This window comes from Punica granatum, chromosome 4 (assembly GCF_007655135.1).
Source record: "Punica granatum isolate Tunisia-2019 chromosome 4, ASM765513v2, whole genome shotgun sequence".
In the NCBI taxonomy this organism is placed as follows: Eukaryota; Viridiplantae; Streptophyta; class Magnoliopsida; order Myrtales; family Lythraceae; genus Punica; species Punica granatum.
In genome coordinates this window covers 26594093-26614620 of record NC_045130.1, presented here as the reverse complement: position 1 = coordinate 26614620, position 20528 = coordinate 26594093, and the positions used below count along the sequence as shown (strand labels likewise).

The 20528-nt window shown below is 37.9% G+C and overlaps 2 protein-coding genes across 2 annotated transcripts; one reads left to right on the top strand and one right to left on the bottom strand.

The window, feature by feature from the left end:
- The first annotated feature begins 913 nt into the window (after positions 1-913).
- LOC116204254 lies at positions 914-3653 on the top strand. The gene is made up of 5 exons (XM_031536333.1): positions 914-1116; positions 1162-1387; positions 1491-1607; positions 1805-1949; positions 3137-3653. Exons 1-4 carry the CDS (start codon positions 914-916, stop codon positions 1937-1939), a joined length of 681 nt encoding a protein of 226 aa, XP_031392193.1. The 3' UTR covers positions 1940-1949; positions 3137-3653.
- Positions 3654-17229: 13576 nt separating this feature from the next.
- Positions 17230-20092, bottom strand: LOC116205829. The gene is made up of 4 exons (XM_031538502.1): positions 19862-20092; positions 18796-19699; positions 18368-18561; positions 17230-17728 (listed from the first exon to the last, which is right to left on the bottom strand). Exons 1-4 carry the CDS (start codon positions 19979-19981, stop codon positions 17402-17404), a joined length of 1545 nt encoding a protein of 514 aa, XP_031394362.1. The 5' UTR covers positions 19982-20092; the 3' UTR covers positions 17230-17401.
- Positions 20093-20528: the final 436 nt, after the last annotated feature.

Genomic DNA, 20528 nt, shown 5'->3' with positions numbered 1-20528 from the left:
GTAGTGTCGCTAATATGGACTGGAATGGAGCACCCGGAGTCCCAGTTAAGATGATGTCATCAACAGAAACCAGGAGAAAAATAGAATAAGTCGAATGTTGGAGGATGAAAAGAGAAGAGTCTGCTTTCGAGTCATGAAATCCGAGCTTAAAGAGAAAATTGCTCAGACGTTGAAACCATGCACGCGGAGCTTACTTAAGGCCATAGAGATTTTCGATTTGAAGACGAAAGGCACGAAAAATTTGTAATACTTCAGATCGAGATTTCATGACATAAAACCAGGAAAATTTACTATAATCGTCGAGAAAATGAATATAGTAGATGTTTCCAGTATGCGATCGAATTGGGGCTGGTCCCCAAATGTCAGTATGAATGAGTTCAAAGAGAGAAGTGCTCTTATGCATGGTGAGAGGAAAAGAACAGTTTATTAATTTGCCTTGTTGACACGCAAAACAAACGAGTCTTGCATGATCATTATTCAATAAAAAGGAAGAACTAAGAGCACGACGAACAATTGGAAAGGACGTATGACCGAGACGTTGATGCCATAGAGTACTGGAGACAGATGTAGAGAGATGAGCCTGAGGTTGACTGGCGTGCTTGCCTATCAGAGAAAAGCAGTAAAGTCCATCCTTAACCAGGCCTCGCAAAAGTTCCTGGCGTGCCTGTTGATCCTTAACAATAAAGCAGTTAGGATGAAGTTCAAAAAAGCAAGTGTTATCTTGAGCAAATTTAGAGATAGAAATGAGATTTTTGGAGATATTAGGAGCATATAAAATATGATTCAAGTGGAGGGGGCGAGATGAGACTTTGATAGTGGAAGAACCAGAGGCAAATACAGGAAGAGATTTACCATTTCCAACATAGATGTGATCGGAGTGCAGTGCCTCATCATGAATGTTTAGGTCGGCTAAATGGGAAGTGACATGATGTGTAGCACCCGAGTCCATGTACCAATCAAGGTCATGAAGTCCCTGAGAAGATGCTTCAGCAATGTTAGCCTGAACACCAGAAAAATAATTGAATTGACAAAACGGAGCAGTATGGCCGGGCCGGTTGCAATTTTGGCATACTACAGATGTAGCAACTGGGTTGGAGGCAGATGCTGGGCTGCCCGGCATGTGAAATGGGCCAATCTGAGTAGAGCCCATTGAATTAAAAGAGCCGGGCTGGGAGGAGAAACCGGGCTGGATAGTCCGCGTGTCTCGGGCCGGGTTGATGTTATAACCCGAACCGTTCCGGCCAAAACTCCCCTGCCCTCCCCGATAGTTTCCTGCAAAATTAGGGTTAGGGTTCGACAGAGGACGTCCCTGTCCTCCTTGCCCTCTCGTGCAGCCGTGACCGCCATAGCTGGAGCTCCGGGGGTTACCGCCAAGCCCGTGACCACCGTAAGCACTCCCTTGTCCGATTCCTTTTCCTTTGCCTCTGTTTTTTGCTTTTCCACCGTAGTTAATTCCGCGATAATCAATCCTTCCGTGATTGTCGATGTAGTGGACTTCGGCCGAAAGTGGTCCAAGGATTCCGGAGAGAGGAGCTGGAGTCAGCTGCTGCGATTGCTCGCGGGTAGCAGCGTACAACCGCCGTTCTTCATGCCCCATGAGCAGTGAGGTGAGTTCATCAATGCATATCGTCACCATTGTATCTGATTTAGCTAGAATAAGCAGCTCCCATTCAGGACCCAATCCAGTATAGATTTCTCGATTAACTTCTGTTGAAGTTTTGGGTTTTCCAATTTGAGCAAAACTGAGGGCCTTCTTCTTAACATCGTTGATGAATTCCAGCATTGGTTTTGATCCTTTTTGCAGGTCACGCCACTGTTGCTCCAGAAGGTCTTCTTGGGCGGCCGTCTGACTGAGAAATGCGGTCTCCAAAGAGTGCCAGGCCTCATGAGAAGTCTTGGCAGAAAGGATGGTGAAGCCGATTTCTTCGGTCACCGCTAGCATGATGCAGGTGATTGTAAATTTGTCTTTAGACGTCCACTGCAAGTGCTCTGGATTCTGTAAAATGCTGCCATCTGGTCCTGTGATTGTTCTATCAGGTTCTGATACTCGTCCTTCGGCATAGGGAAGAAGCCCGTAGGTTTCGAGTAGAGGGCACATAATACCCTTCCAAAACATGTAATTTCGGCCATTTAATTTGACCTAAATAGTGGGGATTGAGGAGGGAAGATTGAGGGTTGAAGTTAGGTCAGCCATAGGGAACGAATGATTAAGAGGATCGGGAAAGAGAATTGAGATAGGTTAGCCTAGTTAAGATCGACTGTATAGCTCGATTGTAGGCTCTGATACCATATGAGATTAGATGAATTGGGCTGAAACCTCAACTTACGGTTGGAGGTGTTTTGTATTGAATTAAATAGAGTTGTACATAACATGTTTTAGGAAAGAAATAAATGCAGAATAATTACATAATTATGATACAACAACTATACTAGGAAGGCTAGGATTTGAAATCACTATTTCCTCTATTACTTCCAAAGCACCGTACTTTAAATCGAAGAATGGAAATATGCACAGTCAACTTTGCAGGTGAACCAGTGTGTTCTGTGTGGCTCTTACTGTACCGCTCTTTGTTTGGCTCATAGTGAGAGGAAATGAAGGAGAGAAAGGGGAAGGAAGGAGGATGGTCTCTCTTGTTTGGATGATATCGGTGATAGTCCATCGAATCCTAGAGGTGCATTCTATTTCTAATCTTGATGAAATTTGTAAGAACTTGGAGAATTGATCAGAACAGTTTCATTTTCACTCGCATATGCTGCATGTCAACTGCTTGATTGTTATAACGGTAATAATATGATCATACTGCTAGAAATCAGTCATATGACCCATATCACATGCTTCCAGAAGGTAAACGCTAAACAGTACCATAACGATAACAAAAAATGTGATTCTGAAACCATTTGGAATAAATGAGTCGGAAAATTAGAACGTTTCATTGAAGTTAGATAATTTATTAGGCACATAATTCTAGGAGGACTTGCATCAAAGAAGGATGTGTGAAGAAATTAGTAAGGAGAAAGCTGTGTACATATCCTTTCCTACTCGAGACTTTGGAAAGGAAAATGCCCCATCCTTGTGCCCTCAACATCGATTCACCAGCTCGTGCTTCTCCTTATATGCTCATTCTGCTCCCTGCAGGGCCTGCACAAAGCTTGGCAGTTCGAGAATCTTCCAATGCAGAATTTGCCGTGAAGAGCCTTCGTCCTGGTGGTCTTGATCATGAGCCTAGCTCGAGATTTTCGGGGGGAAAAAAAGACCAATCATGCCAGGAAGATTCCTCGGTATGCACATTGACCAGAAGGTCAAGTACAAGCTCAGCTCCTGGAAGTGTTCATGCCAACCTTTTCGTCGTACTCAATGGGGCAGCCATACTCTGTCGATACAAGAAGCTACGATATGAGATCGTTTTTAACCTACTATTCAGTTGTCGCCATCTTTTTTATTTTGAATTCAACACTGCCGGAAGCACTTCGATACCTAAAAAGGTATGGATAAAGAGAACCTTTAAAAATGTTTCAAGTGGAATATTTGGTTGCTTGTATCTGCTCAAAGGCAGAGGGAAAGGCCGCTCTGTATGTTCATCCACTGAACACTAGGATTTTTGGCCCGTGCGTTGCATTGAACATTCATTACAAATATAATTAAACTTATCTAATTCAAACTTTACTCTTTTAGTTAAATTTTAAAAATTTCATAAACAATATATTTTTTTTTATATAGTATATCATATATCTAATAATTATCTCCAAACATCTTAAAAATTATGATTAATTAGGAAAGCCGCTGTGTAAATTTTTAAAAATTATCATCTTTCTAATTGGGTCCAAAATTAGTAACCATAAGTTTGATAATAATTTTGTAATTATATAATATTTATGCATAAATTTCCGGGATATATTAAATTAAAATATTTCACGTCCAAATATATTTATGCATTTATAAATTAAAATATTTACAAACTTTTGGTTTATATGTATTTACTAATTTAGTCCAAATTATATATATACTTACGATCGTACCACTATTTATTACACTGTGGTAAAGTTTATATATTATATAGATTATATAAGAACCTTCAACTCTGCTTTTCAGCAAACACAACCAGACATCAAACATACTTCTCCGAGCATTTCCAAAGGTATTCTTTCTGTTGCGCCTAATATACGATAGTGGAAAACAATATGAACGAAAAGCAAAAAGGACACACGAAATTGATTACCCAGTTCGTCAGAAATTCTGATTACGTCTGGGGACGCCGCCAAGCCAGGTATTCTACTATTTGAATTGAGGTTACAAGAGATGTAAGCTGCTACTTATAAAGGTAACAAACCCTAATTACATCACTAATGGGCCGAACAAAACATGAGCCGCTCTCGATCTGGAATCACAGTACTTCAGGCTCCATAACTCAACACTTTCTCCAAACCATTTCATGTATCCAAGGGCATCAAGCGGTGTTGAGTTCAAGTTCCAAAGATGGAGCCGACTGAAGAAATTGGAGTCGATTCATGCAAGAAGCTTCCCGTACGCAAGCAGTATGATGACTGCCTTGTTGGCTACAAGGGCAAAAGTCGACAGACACTTCCAGGGAAATCCCAGAGGCTGTAGTTGACCGTCCAATTGATGGGCATTCCATAAAATCTCCTCCTAGGAATGGTTTACCTTCTCTATGGATTGGCAGAATGCTCCCAATCAAGAGAACCTTTAAGACTGAGGCAGTCACTCGCAAATTCTGCAGTAGAAGATTCTCCAAGTACCAACCAGTAGGAGGGGCAGGTCAATGCTGATAAATGGGACAACGCACTGGTGAATCGATGTTGAGTCCTCAGTTTCGGAACATTTTCCATATCGAAGACTTGAGCGGGGGAAGCACATATGCAACACAGTGTTGCTTCATCGATGTATCCTGTCATTCCTTCAATAAGGTTTGTCCATTAAATTCATCCAAATCTTATAGCTCAATCAGAAATAGATATAAATAGAATGCAAAGATATCGGAAATGAACATCAACTTTATACCTGAATATTATTGAAACTTTGGAATTTTGAAATGTCACAATTGTCTAGTCTAAAAATCCTCTTCTCATTTTATATTTAATTTCTTCAAAGCCCCCTGTATATATATAGATAAACAAATTTAAGTCGTTCTATGCTTATTAGATTTGAGCAAATTGAGTTGAGCAAGAGATATGAAAAGAGTTATGTATATGTTTTCAGTTTATAAGGAGAGCTTATGTATGTCATTCGCTTTTTCGCAACCGAGTTCATTGCCAATAGTTTAAAATCATAAGTGAAATTATATGCCTTTCCCGGTCTTGCCGCGTCTTATATCGACTTCATACACTAAAGGAACGCGCAAAGTACCAAATTTGGCAGGGAAACCAAAACTAGTGGAAAATTAATCACTAGAGACGAGTACAATTATGGTCCTTAGATAGCCTGCTTTTTTTAGTTTAATCCCTGACCTTTTTTGAGTTAAAATCATTCCCGACCTCACTAACCATTTTATATTTTGATCCTTCCACTACTTTGCTCTTAATGCAGTTATTTCCTAGTTGTTAGATGTTAAAATGAAGTACACAAGAGCTGAGATTCAATAAAAAGGTGCTTGCGCTATTGCTTTTTATCTCTTGGTAACTGGAGTATTAGTTCAGCACAGGAACGGAGCCACTTAAGAATCATGAGGGCAGTTGCCCTCCTCACATTTGCAAATTCAATTAATGATATGTATAAAATTATCAAATTTAAAATTCCGGGCTCCATAATGCCCCCTAAGATTCTTACCGTTTGACTTTGCCCCCAAGAGTTTCTTTGAAGTCCTACTAAAGATTGAAAATTTGTAAACTTGTCTATTTAAGGAAGGAATTTGTATTTTTTCCAGTTGCAGGAGAAGGGTAGAATTTTAATATGGAGTTTTAGAAAGTTTAAGAATTAGTATTCGTTAAGTTTTGCCTAAGCTTCAGAGTACTTGAACCCCATCTGCAACCGAAAAATCCTAGCTTATGAGATGGAGATGAATCCAATCGCTTGTAAGCTTATTGGAAATTTATCATGGTATTAGAGCAGGCGAAATGTCAATGTGGGTTCTCTTCGTGCCAAGTTCAATGTCTATTTGTCGAGGGCAACCAAAATATACATGTGCTAGTTCGAATGTGGAATTCATAGTCTATTGTTTCAATTGTAGAAGTGAAAACCCGCCTAACAGTTAACTATCCCCTCCTTCTCTCGCCGGAACGTGGAAAAAGAAATACATCTCGTGGTTATAGGTCCGAGCACGCTAGTGGAAGCCTGGCTATAGAACTTAATTCTTGTGGATGAATTTTTCAAGTCCACGTGACATGTATAGGAAAGTGCAAAAAATAGATGTTGCCACATGAGAGAAAGTGCTGCGAGTTGTTATCCCATGTCAAAAAATTAGAAAGAAGATCGTTCTTATATAAGATGATTAAATTCACCATTGTACCTTTGGTTAAAAATGGGTTCAACCACTTGTGAGCCTAGTGAAAATTTGAAAATATTAAATTATCATTTTTCTAGGATTAATAATATCTCTTTAAAAATTTATTAGCAAGTTAAAACTTAAATTTACTGTAATATGGCAAGTTGGTATCTAAATATATATATTTTTTCTTTTGAGATCACAGTTATACCCACCCTATCAACTAAGACTAATAATATTCGGTCAGGTTGACCCTGATCACAAGTTGTATTATTTGTATATTGGCTCCTTGAGCATAATTTCTAGCTGCATACTGGTTTGCAAAACATGATATAACCTTTATCTTTTTAAATAATGGGTTGAGCAAATGTGAAACAATCTATGTACATATTAATTAGGACTCCTCTCCCATAAGCTTTTTGTTCATGAAATAAGGAGTTTCCACTTAAGCGTCTTGAGTAATTCCTCTGCTCGTGGTTGATCACCCCTACATGTTCCTTTATTAATATATAAATAGACTTTACGTAATTATCTAATAATGATTTTACATTTGACAGAGTCTCCTTCAACGACTTTACATTCTTTGAACTTTCAAATAGTCTTCTAGATCAAAGGAATCAATTACTACAAGCCATCAATTCATTGTAAAAGCCCATGCAATGTGCATGCAAGTTGTGAAATTGTTTAAGTCTGAAACTAGTATGTGCTTTATTAATTGATTTATTTTTCAAGAGTACATTGAGGTTTTTTTTTAAAATTTAGTGAGTATTTAATTTTAACATGGGGATAATAAAAGTTTTAAAATTTTAGAAATCCACCTATATTTTGAAAAAATTTATTGCTAACTTGTAAAATTATAAATTCTATTGGAATTAAAAAAGTATTTATAGATAATATACATCTTTCTTTAATATATAAGTAAAACTGTTGTTTCCATAGAATTAAGCTAGACAGGGCACGTGTCCCTTTTTTTCCTTCTTCTTTCTAACCTTTTCTTTTCTTCTCTTTTTAGATTTACCCACCAATTTCAATTATTTTTCATTTGTGTCCCTTCTTTTGATTTCTTCTTACATCATTCAAAAAAGTTTCAAAATGATCTTAACTATCTATACATTAATTAACTAAAACAATTCACATTCTACAAAAGTGGAGAAGAGTATTATTTTAATACTCACGTGCATTTTTTTTATCAAAATGATATCATACGCGACTTTTGTCTCTTTATATATGTGGAGAAATAACGATGAACGACATAGGTGTTATTAGAGTATTGTAATATCTCCCTGTTATGATGTTTTTGGTTCTAACTGTGACTGATCCATATATCGATTCTTTCATCAATCTTTTATTTTTTGTTTAAGCAAAAAATAATCTGACACTATTATTATACTTACTATTATATAAGAGAATTGCTGATGTTATAACCGTCAATAGATTCCCTATGCTTAACCTTATTATAAACTTACTCAGCCAAAAACCATATTATAAATTCGGCAAAACTCGGCTTCTTTGAGATTCTTTTTCAAGAAAAAAATAAACAGCAATACGTAATTCCTAGAAGTTCGCCCACTACGCGCAGAGAAGGAAAGGAAACTGTCAAGCCCACTCTGCCCACAATATCAGGCCTCCAATTAAACAATTTTCTTTTTGTCCTTTGCTTTCATGAGGTTACTTGACCCCAACCCAACTTCCAGCCATTAGCAGATTCTGGTCACGCTGCGACAACGGAGTGCTAAGCCGACGAGACAAGGAAGGAGAGGTTGGTTGTGGCGAAGAAGTTGACTGACCTATATAGAGATTTACGTGCATACAACTTATTGGGTTAAATTAAAGAATGTGAACGATCTCCATTTGAAGGCAATCTAACTTTGAAACGCTACTCTTTTGCAGGAACAATGAGTAAGAAATAAGAACTTTCATGGAAGAAAGGGCAGAGATGGGAGTGTTCTACCCCATGAAACTGGTAATTCTTACAATCACGTCCCTCTTCATGAAGGCTATATCATCAATCGTCTAGAACGTTTTCATGAAACTATATAACATCAATCGTCTATGTGAATGTATATGTAAGCTTTGACTTTCAAGTATTTCAAAATATGAAACTAAATTAATTCCACTACATAAGCTTTGACCCATCAAATTTCCGTACTTGACTCCACTCACCTTCCTACTGCGTTGGTGTAGTATTCTTTTCGATCTTTCTATTCTACGATAAAGGTTCTTTTTTTTTTTTACTTATACAAAAAGAAATAACAATAAAGTTTTTAGTCCTTCTGCATATCTTCAGAGTTTGGTCAATTAAATTAAACGTATCCCCAATTATTGATTTTCTGAGTCGCATAAACAAATAGTCGTTCATGAATCGTTGTAAGACAGGCAGAGATATAGCATGGGAAGCTAAGGTCCGAGGATAATTGAACTTTAGCATTTTCTTGCGTATTATTATGTACGTATTTGAAAATCTCATTATGATTTCTGAGTTCTATAAATACTATGATGAAGGCCTTAATGGAGTGTTTTGGATTGTTAAATCAATGAGGGGGTTTGAATATATGATATAATAAAATGAGTTCATTCCTTTTTTGTTAAGTATGAAATGAATTAATTTCATTACATTTATATATAAATTCAAGTACCACTATGTCTGTACTATGGAACATTTTTCCCGTTAAATTTTTATAGATTTATTTCAACATTCGTGTCCTTTTTTTCTTTTTTCAATATACTTTTAAAATAGATTTAGGTCTTTTTCCTATATTCATGTATGCTTTTTGAGAGGAATTAGCTAAACTTACATGTTATTTATGAATAAATAATGGCAATATTGTATGTGATATAAATAAATATGGTATGTTTATATATAAAAGAAAAATAATATTTTTTCTTACTTAATTAGGTAGACCTCAGGAATATATATATATATAATTCTTACCCTTTCATGTAAAAATTATTTAACAAATATTTTTGAAATTTAGTTTACTCTTTTGCCTTTTTTATACTTATCTTATCATACAGTTTGATTATATTTGTCATTTATTTTTCTCCACATTCATATATACAGTATATTAAGACAATTACAAAATTATAATGCTCTATCTATTTTCAAATAATGCATACCATATTAATTTGTTAATATTTTTCTTTCCAATATAGTATCTTATGGTGCATCCAACTATACATTGGACATCTTCATAAATTTGATATGTAATCTATATCTATATCTATATATGTAGTTAAACAAAATATACTAAGTAGTTAATACATGTAATAAATACTATCAACATACCAAAAGTAAATATTATAGTATAAGATAAATATTGTAGTTAATTTACGTAAATAAAAATAAGGGTGGATTACAAGGAAAAAAATCCAAATTTTGTTGAAAATCTCAGTTTTGGCCTAATTTTTTCACATAAAAAAGCTCATGTTTTCATTTTGTCCGGAAATGGTCCACTGTTTGTTTATGCATCACATTTTTCGTATGTGGACCCCAGCTAGCCAACAAAAAAGCAATATGTGTGAAACTTTTTTATAATTAAAAAAAGAACACAATATATTTTTATTTTACATACTTGCCCCTTTCCTCTCTTCCAACCCATTCTCTCTTCAATGCAATTCTCTATCACCTTCGTCCTTCACCATCTTCAGCACGTGCCACGGCCCATCGCCACCAACTCGATACTTGCCACCACTTTCTTTTGGGAAAAAGAAAAAAAATCCCCCTTGTGATTTGGGATCGAGACAAATCGTACCATGTTCTTTTGTTTGGGACAATTAGCCCCATGTGATTTGCTCCGTTAGACATAGGAGGTTATGGCGTTAATTTTTTTCCATTTTCAGTCCTCAATCTTTAACATTTTAATCATTTTGATCCTAAATCTTTTTCTTTTATCATTCATATCATCAACTTTCCATTTTATTTCATTTTAATCTTATAAAGAAAAATCGAAGGAGGGGGTCGGGGCCGCCAATCGGCGACCCCGAACCCTCCACCTAGGGCACCAGCATCCACAGAGGACGCCGGATACCCCGACCCCTCCACCGAGGGCGTTGGCATCCTCTGTAGGTGTCAGCGCCCTCAGTGGAAGGGTCAGGGTCGCCAATTGGCGGCCTCGACCCCGAATCGACCGAGGACCCTAGAGGATGCCAGCACCCACAGAGGACGCCAGCGCCATCAGTGGAGGGTTCGGGGTAGCCGATTGGTGGCCCCGACCCCTTCCTTCTTCGATTTTTCTTTATTGAACTAAAATGAAACAAAATGAAAAGTTGAGGATATGAATGATAAAAGAAAAATATTTATGACCAAAATGATTAAAAAGGTTCAAGATTGAAAACTGAAAATGGAAAAAAAAATTAACACCGTAATCCCCTATGTCTAACGGAGCAAACCACATGGGACTAATTGTCCCAAACAAAAGAACATTGTGCGATTTGTCCCGATCTCAAACCACAATGAGGGTTTTTGTCTTTTTACCCTTTCTTTTTCACCCCCCACCTTCATATATCTATAGTTCACCATTGTCGTTATACAAATTTTCATTCATAAGTACAGACTCTCTTCATCTATATTGTATCTTTCTTAAGGAATTATACAAATAAAACACATAAATTTTTGAATTATAAGTGATATTTTTTCTCCCTTTATCCATATGAGATGATCCAATGATGACAATTACTATCGTTGTTAATTTAAATTTCTTAAATTTATAAAGTGCGAACATACTCCTTTTTTAAAGTACATTATGTCTTTCTAACTTAATACCATTTGCAAAATTTGGAATCTTATTTCCACATCTTTTTCTAAGACCAAAGCTATAAGGCTTTTTTAGAATCGCGAAATTGGTAGGGATTAAGAGGGGTGGACAAAATCCCATGTTTAGTTTCTAATTTTGAATGGAGGGGAGAGGTTAGGAGCAAGGTCGTCATAATCGCGATTCTACCTAGAATCGGGCAGGGTTCCTGGAATCATGAATTGTAGAATCGAATCGTGAATCGTAAGATTCTAACTGTAATTAAAATATATATATATATATATATGTATATATGTATCATACCATTTCCAATCTATTTGTTGCTATAGTCCATACTCGATAGCAAAACATTCACCTCAGCACAGCATATTCATCCTAAGGAAGCTTCTAAAATCATATTTCCTACATATTCTAGGGAACTTGCAATGGACACTCTCAAATACACTAAAAGCAACGGTCCGGGATACAAGGAGAAATTTGCTGTAAATTCCAAAAAGGTTGGAACTTCTGAGCATTTGAAGTATATTATAATTTAAGCTTTAATTTTCGCAAGAAGCAAAGAGCAATACAATCGTGACTCCATGAGCAGTAGAAGCAAAGAGTAGTAAAATCGTGTCGAAACAGAAGAAGACCAGCGGACCAGCGGACCAGCAAAAGACACAGCAGAATAGAAGAGCAGTAGAAGAAGCAGACCATCATAAGAAAATGCTGCAAACCAAAAGAGTAGTAGAAGAAGCAGACCAGCAGAAGACACAGTAGAACAGAAGCTCAGCCGAAGAAGCAGTAGAAGCAGAAGAAGCAGACCTATCAAACTCTGAAGAAGAAGCTCAGCCGGTCGGTAGAAGAAGCTTAGCTGGTCAAAATTTGAAGTTTGGACTATGAAGAAGAAGCAGATCAGTCGAACTCTGAAGTCTAAAGAGAAGATTGCTCGGCAGCTCAGCATGTTGATTTCAATCGGAGAAGGAGAAGAGAAGACAAAGGTAGGGCTTCAATCGGGGAACGAGATTGAGAAGAAGATACGAATTTAAAAAAAAATCCGGGTCGGGCTATCTGATGGCCTGATTGGGCTGAGCTTGGGACGTAGTTGAGCCGAAACTTGGGTTGACAGTAGAATCGGTTCAATCACACCGATTCTGCGACCCCGCTATTCACCCTGCGATTCAAGACCGATTCCAACATTCAATTCATCCCCCTGAATTGGAATCGCTTGATATATATAAAATAGTATAATCATACGATTCTACGATTCGAATCACGATTCTAATAACCATGGTTATGAGGTGTTAGAAACCCCGCCAAACCCCTCAAATCTCTATTCCACCATTTTGGTGGACTAGGGAGGGATAACTGTGTAAAAAGACGATTTTATCCTATATAAGATAAAGCTAAGTGGGTATGCAAGGGCAAAATTGTATTTACATTAAAATTCATCCATTTTAATTTTCTATCCAAACATGGGGTATGATATCTTACCCCTCCTTCCTCTCCCACTTTCTATTTTTCATATCCAAACATGGGATATATAATTCCACCCCTCCCCTCCGCCCATCCTTCTTTATCCAAACAAGCTGTAAGCTTTATATTCAAAAGTTAACCCATTTAACACATTCAAGACACACTCCATGAAATAAAAGGAAAAATAATGCCATATATGATAATATGAATAAATATAGTTGAGTTAAGCTAACATTTATGTTCAAAAATTAAGTTCATATACGCTCTCATCTCTTGGGATATTCTTAAATAACAATCCAATTTGCTCTTGCTCCATTGACAGCCATCGAAGGTAACAGAGGGAAAGCCAATTTCTTCACAATGTTGTGATTCCAATCCTGTACGACTTTCTTATCATTGTTTTCAAGTAAAGACAATGGCTCATTCAAGTTAGGGTTTCGTATTTCATAGCACACGACATTAATTACGACATTCAGCTGAGAAGTGAAAATTAGACTCGTAAAACTTCCCAACTTCGTGTGGATGGACACAAACATGGAAATCAAAACTCCCACACTTGCACATACGCATCTTAATAGCTACCAATGGTCACGGGAAAGAATACACTTGCTGCAGTTGTTACACTAAAACATCTTAAGACGCCAAACGATTGACAGGACTTACCAGATAAATGGAATGCTTAAAAATAGTTAATTCATTGCATATTATACTAGCATTGGGCAAAGTCCATTATGATCCACTTTTCTTGATAATACGTCCTTATTAAATACCAGTTGCCGCACGGAGCCAATTATATGTCCCGATGGAAGGGCCGGGGCAATGAAGTTCCGATTCATTTGACAAAATGGCCTATCCGGTCCTCTCACAAGTGGGAGCCCAAGGAAGTCCCTTCCCTTCTTCCATTATACCTTCCATCTCGCAATCTTACATATAATCTGGACCGTGAAAACATTTCAAGAAGATTTAACGGGCACCTGCTCTGCAGAACACATTTTCTTCCCCCAAATTCTTCGTAAAACAAGGCTTTAAATTTGTTATTCTCCAAATAATGTACTTAGGCTATGTCTGATCATCGAATTTAGGATAGGGGTCGGGATGGGATGAGAGGAGATTTTAAATTGTATAAGTTTACATTATTCAAATCAAGTGTTTGAATCATTCCAAATTTGGAAGGTTGGTAATTCGAGATAATAGCAATTAGTTTTTTATTTATTGTTACTTTTGAAAGGTCAAAAAAAAGAAGAAAAACTAATTGCTCCATGGAAATCTCACACAATCGAATAGTATGTTGGTAATCCGAGATAGTGTGCTTCCACGCATGGTTGGTAATCCGAGATAATAGCAATTAGTTTTTTTTATTTTCTTTTCTGTTGATATGTAAAAGAAAAACCTAGTTGCTCTGGAGAAATCTCACACAACTGAATAGTACGGTTGGCAATTCGAGATAGTATGCTTCGATGCATGGTTGGTAATCCGAGACAACAACTATTAGTTTTTTTTTTCTTTTGATGGGTGAAAAAAAAAACTAATTGCTCCGGAGAGATCTCACACAACCATATAGTATGGCTGGTAGTCCAAGATAGTATGCTTTCGTGCATGGTTAGTAATTCGAGATAATAGCAATTAGTTTTTCATTTTTCTTTTCGGTGGATTTTTTTAATCAGATTGGAATTCATTTGTTAATTATACTTCTACGGACACTGTTATTCAACAAATTGGAGTTCATTATCAACCGAGTGAGGGACGTACCATGTATTATACATAAAAGGCACAAGAACAGAGACATTAGGGACTTGAAAGAAACAATAACATAATAAATGATAATTAATTAATCTTAACATTATGCAAGAACAAGAATCATAGACAAACTTGAAAAAAGAAAAAAGAAAAAAAAACATAGATGGACATTATAAAGTTGAAAGAGACAATAACATAATAAATGGTAATTAATTAATCTTAACATTATACAAGAACAAGAATCACAGGAAAACTTGAAAAAAAAAAAAAAAGAACATAGATCACATTATTCCTCGTCCTTGAAAGGCATTATTCCTCGTAGTTATCCCTTTTTGATCCACATGAATAGTTGAATGGCTGTGTGGACCGCGAGAACTAGGCTTGGCACCGCTACCAAATATAAACGACGTTTCATGCTACATGGAGTCCTGGTGGCTAGGGGCCGTCATGTTGACTTTTGAAAATAAACAGGGGAATGTAATGGAGCTTACTGATATTCAAGCAATGACCGGCATGAGCCGTATAACGAGCTTCATCCGCAAAGGAAGCCCTATTAAAATTAACATGATAAAGGTAAGCCCAGAGACCAACGTTATCGTGTTACTGTTGAGGAAATGCCTGTACGTGGGAGGGATTAGATCCGCCCATACCACCTCACGTGGGGGATTTTTTTGTCCCCAAGAATAGACTCTTGCCAGAGTCCTTTCGGAGGATTGGTCCTGATCTGAATTGCCATCAGGATAGGCAAGAACTGCCACCACAAGAAGAGAGTTTACCTTGTTATAAAACCGATCATCTCGAGGGTTTATGTCGTTTCTTGGTACCGTGGCTGCGGTGGTAAAAAAGTCCGTTGTTTGGTTGTGTTGGTTGGCGCCAACCAACACAACCAAACAAAGGACTGTTTAACCAATCGCAGCCGCCGATACCAAAAAATGACATAAATCACCTGGAAGATCGGTTTTATAACTGGGTAAACTCTCTTCTCATGGTGGCGATTCTTGCCGTCATGGTGGCAAAATAATGTTGCTCTCAAGGATTACCGTTATTATGTTAGTTTTAAGCGGGCTTCCTTTGCGGAGGAAGCTCGTTATATGGTTCATGACGGTCATTGTTTGGATATCAGTAATCTCCAGTACATTCCCTTATTTATCTTCAATAGTCAACATCACGCCCCTAGCCACCAGGACTCTGTTTTATATGTAGCATGAAATTGCCGTTTATATTTGGTTCGCAAAAGCCTAGTTCATAGTTAATTGATGCTAAGTTTAGATATTCTCTTCGATATTAAAAGCATTATTAGGTACGAATATTCATGGTTAATTAAAAGTCTAAGTATATGAAGAGCCGGAAAATAAGTAGTTAGTGTTTTTAATTTACGCAGAGAAATTTGGTAATTATTTCAACTTACTATATTAAATAAAATAATTACAATTAATTTATATATTCAGTTTTAAATGTTGAAGTATTTTAAGTTAAGGTTAATTATTTCAAAAAAATTAGTTATGTTTATTTTTAATATTATTGATGAAAATTTACTATTTGAAGTGTTATATGTATTGAAAAGTAAATTGTTTTATAATATATATTTTAACTTCAAATATACTAATTTATCATCGTATGAATATGAAATTTCTAGTTGTTCACTTTTTAAATTTTTTTTACTATTATATCTAAATTATGTTCGAGAAATAAACTAACTAAATGATTAAAACTATTTCTCGAGAAAACATCACTTGATAATACCTTTAGAACTTTTCTCAGTTTTTTAGATTTAAATGTGTTTAATTAATTATTTCGGTCTGTATTCCTGAAGCAGAAGAGCTCCAAAGAGGAGTCCAAATTACTAATATATATCACCGAAATTTAGTTGAGTTTTTAATAAGATTTTATTAATTTTCCGATTGTAAGGGAAATCCATGTACCTAATACATAAAATAGAAATCCTAATAACTAAATAAAGAGGCACGGATAATCCCCACCGAGTATCGACCTTCTAAATTACCGGGCAAGACGTTATCACTGTGCAAACTCTCTTTGATTTTAGTAATTTAATTATTGTATCATCTCCATATAATTGAATTTGACAACTTTACTGTATAATAAGGTCCAACTGCTTTTGCTAGAGGCTCCGAAGGCCCACATATATTTCTATACTCCGTGGTTCTAATTTTTCAATTAAAAATAAACTACAGGACAGTATATACATGTACATATTTACATGATGTGCAAGATATTCGACCCCAGCATTTTTCCTCCGTGAGATGATTCTTATGCTTCTAGTTCTCTCTCCATGTAGAGAGACGAAATAAAAGAAAGGGAGGCGGTACGGTGGAGATGAAATAAAGAAAAAGATGAAATTGACATTGTTCCGCTGCAATTTTAGCCAGGGGAATGAGAAAGTCCCCAAAAAAAAACAGAGAAATTTTAATTTTTCATGCCGATGTCATGATAATTTTATTTTTTTGGTCAGATATTAATTTGTTGATGGTAGTAACTTTATTGTGTTGAAGTGGACAATTTAAAAGTAACAGTTTTTTATTATGTGCCGGTTGGTTTATAACTAATCGGTCTTTCCAGTTTCCTCTTCTTGGAAGTTTTGAACTTTTCCTGCTTACACTACAATGTCCTGTTCATGTTCTTCCTGTTCCTACACACGAGCTTTATGCAGCAGACCGCTGAGCACTCGGGAAATGGAGATCGTATCCGGCTCATACGTATGAACATTTATAAGATAAAAGCTTGAAGTCCGGATTTTCTGCTTGAGTTATTAAATGTTCTTAAATATTTTGGTAATTCAAACGATTGCTTTTCATGCCAAAAGAGAGTGCAGGAATTGAGCAACACAGAAATGCACAAGCTAGAGGGATAAAATTTACATATGATGAAAAAGTCTTTTCAGATTCAGATTCAGAGTCAGTAGACTGTTCTAGATATAGTTCCGAAGTCCGAATCCGCATTAGGGTACTGCATCAAACTGAGAAGGGGGATCTATATCAAAAAGAAGATGAGGGAAACTGGAGATCAACAAACATTCCCTTCAAGTCCGTCAGTGGCAGGCGCTGAAGCCTGTGAAACTGTAAGTGCAGGGGTCGCACTCTCGACTGCCCGGAAGATGGTCACGTCTAAGACAACCATGCCATCTATGCTGTCCCCGAGGTCGAAGAGACACACATCTGACTCTTGTAGGTTGTTTTCAAGGACAAGGCTCCTCCACCCAGAAGCAGAAATTCCCCCACAGTTACGAGATGTGTAGTAGTAAAGTGCAGTCCATGTCCTGTCCTTCATGCGGAGGATGATTCTTTGATTACATGGACTCAGGTGCTTGTCCGCCCACTCAACAGGAATCGACTGCATCGAAGCAAAGCAAAGATCATTCAGTCACATGCTGCTGATTTCGCATGGCCAATGGGTAGAACAGAAGGAAAAAAATGTTAATTCTAACCTCACCCCTTGTCACTCTCTGTCCTACCTGACTGGTTGAAACTGCCTTAAAATTCCCTTTGTGGAATACAATATCCAATAAAGACTAGTGCACAAATTTAGGGCATCAAGGCAGATCTCAACAGGAATTGAATACACCCAAGACGGAGCCTACCCGAACATTGCTGATTTTATCAGGAAAGGGAATTCAAGTTACATGGCATAATGTTGTGCCAATCGATTCCATTTCCTTGTTATTCTATCTCATGTTGGGGACTATCAGATGTTTCAAAACTCAAATTTTGCTTGAATGCCAGAGCGCAAGTCGAATGTGCAATGGACAGATGCACGTGCAGATCAATATGCAAAAGATATAATGGCAAGTAATTTTGGTGGGACAGAAAGAGTGGAAAGTAAAGGTAATGCAGTAATATGATCGATGTTGTATCCGATCCGTACCGCTGCACATCCACCATATGTTTTGGCATATGTCAAATATCATAAGCAAAGGAGACCGATCAAGGCTATGAACATGTGCAGCATATGCAAAAGAGTTAATTTCTTTACCAAATAAAAGTTAATGTGCACATGACTCGGTCGCATCACGACCAGGAAACTCTCGCTCTTCATCGCAGCCTGGGCCTGCTGGATTGCCTGGATCGCCAGGACTTGCTCCGGACTTTTTCCCAAAGCAGCAATTTTTCTTGATACATATGTATGCGTGAACCTCAAGCCTTCACGAGCAGATCTTCGTCTCATAACTATAGGAAAGTACAATAAGCTCAGGAAATTAGTTTAATTTTTGCTCTCAATGGACTTTGGAACACCCCAAATATTGATGTACAACTAATACGTAGACAGCAGCATCTCAAGAAATACCGTCAACTTTATGCTGAAATCTGAACCTAATAAAGAAGCATACCAAATCCATAGTAGATAGTAAAATGGGAACATGGTATTTCCACGGGAATTCATGGGTCTGATCGGGGATTCACCTTTTTCTTTTATTGGGGGAATCCCAGACACAGAAAGGCTTTTCAATGAACCACCCTTCTTCTCTTGATCGATCACAGCCGAGCTACTTGCCTTCCCAATGTTCCCAAAGGAAGCCCTCTTCCGTGTCAAGATCCTATGCTCACTTACTGTCGCTGTCGGCAGAGTCTCCCCCGGCTTCTGAGGCTCCTCCACGGGAGCACGGGCACTAGCAACCTGAGGCGAGGGAGACTCAATGACAACCTTGAAACCTTCCCCTGACTTCCTCTTCATCCCAGGCGAAGCCCTCTTCCGTGTCCCTATCCTGCGGGACCTTACAGTAGTTGTTGGCACTGTTTCCTCTAGCTGCTGAGGCTCCTCTGCAGGAGCATCCTGAGGCAAGGGAAACTCAATAAAAACCTCGGAACCTTCCCTTGCCTTCGTTTTCATCCCAGGGGAAGCCCTCTTCCGAGTCGCGGTCCTCTGCTGCCTTAGTGTCGGGGTCGGCACAGTCTCCTCCGGCTTCCCAGGCTCCTCTGCAGGAGCACGTGGAGCATCATCCTGGGGCAAGGGAGACTCGATAACAACCTCAGGACCTTCCCTCGCCTTCCTCTTCTTCCCTACCTCACTGTCCCTTTCCATCTGCTCCCGCCTCTTGCAGAAGTAGGACGCCTCCTTCTCGCACAAGCTCCAGTGATCGAACATCAATACCTCGAACAGCGAGTTCCCATTGTACTTGAACATCAACACATCATTCTCCGCCAAAGGGTGATGATCCTTCACGAACTCCTCCCACCCCCTCTTGAAGAAAAGCCCTTCTTCCTCGGCCGCCAGACCCACCTTCCATATCGAACCACTGGGACCTTTCAGGAACACATTTTCTCCCAACTTGTTCTTCATATTCTCAGCAAACTTCTTGGGTACGGCCTGTAGGAAAGTTCAGATTTTTAATGCCGGAAACTGATCGAGCTAAACCCTACTCCATGGCAAATGCAGCACTAACCCTAAAAGTAATGATTTTTCCGCTCTTTGGTTTCCATTCGTACGTGGGTATTTCATGAGAAGGGAGAAGAGTCTTGAGAGACTTACCAGGTGGCTCCGGAAATCGCCATGGAGGAACTGAAAGAAGTGGATGAAGTGGAAATGGGTCCAGTAGATGTCTTCTTCCCAGCTCCGGCAGTCCCGGCAGGTCTTCTCGTCTTCCTCCATCTCCCGGCTAGACAAGCAAAGGGAGAGTAAGAAGAGAAAGAGTGTAAAAGCAAAGCAGAGGAAGCACACGGCTCCGGAAGTTGCAGAGGCAAGAATATGGACCGATCCGTCCAGTAAAGCTGCTCTCTGTCTACATCAGTACAGTAATCATTCGTCGGTCAATTCATGATAAATGTTGAGATATTAATCTCGCATAAAAAAAAGGATGAAACAAAGTCGATTAGTTTATATGAAATTTGAGTGAAATCTGTATAAGTTCAATATAAATTTAATATGAGTATTATAATTTATTAGCTCAAATTTTGGAATTGGTGATGAATTCAATCACTTAGATATTTTATATGATATCAGAGTCTAGATTACATGTATGCGTGCCTATGTGCGTGTTCGCACTCACACCACACCACGCCTAATATGTCGAGTGCAATTAAAGTGTGCCTCGTGTTAATCCCCTCCCCCGAGCACGGAAGAATAGCTCAGCTCGAGGTCAATTATCGAGGTCGAGTGTTTAAGAGCACGTGATAACGTGTAGGTAAAAATAGATCAT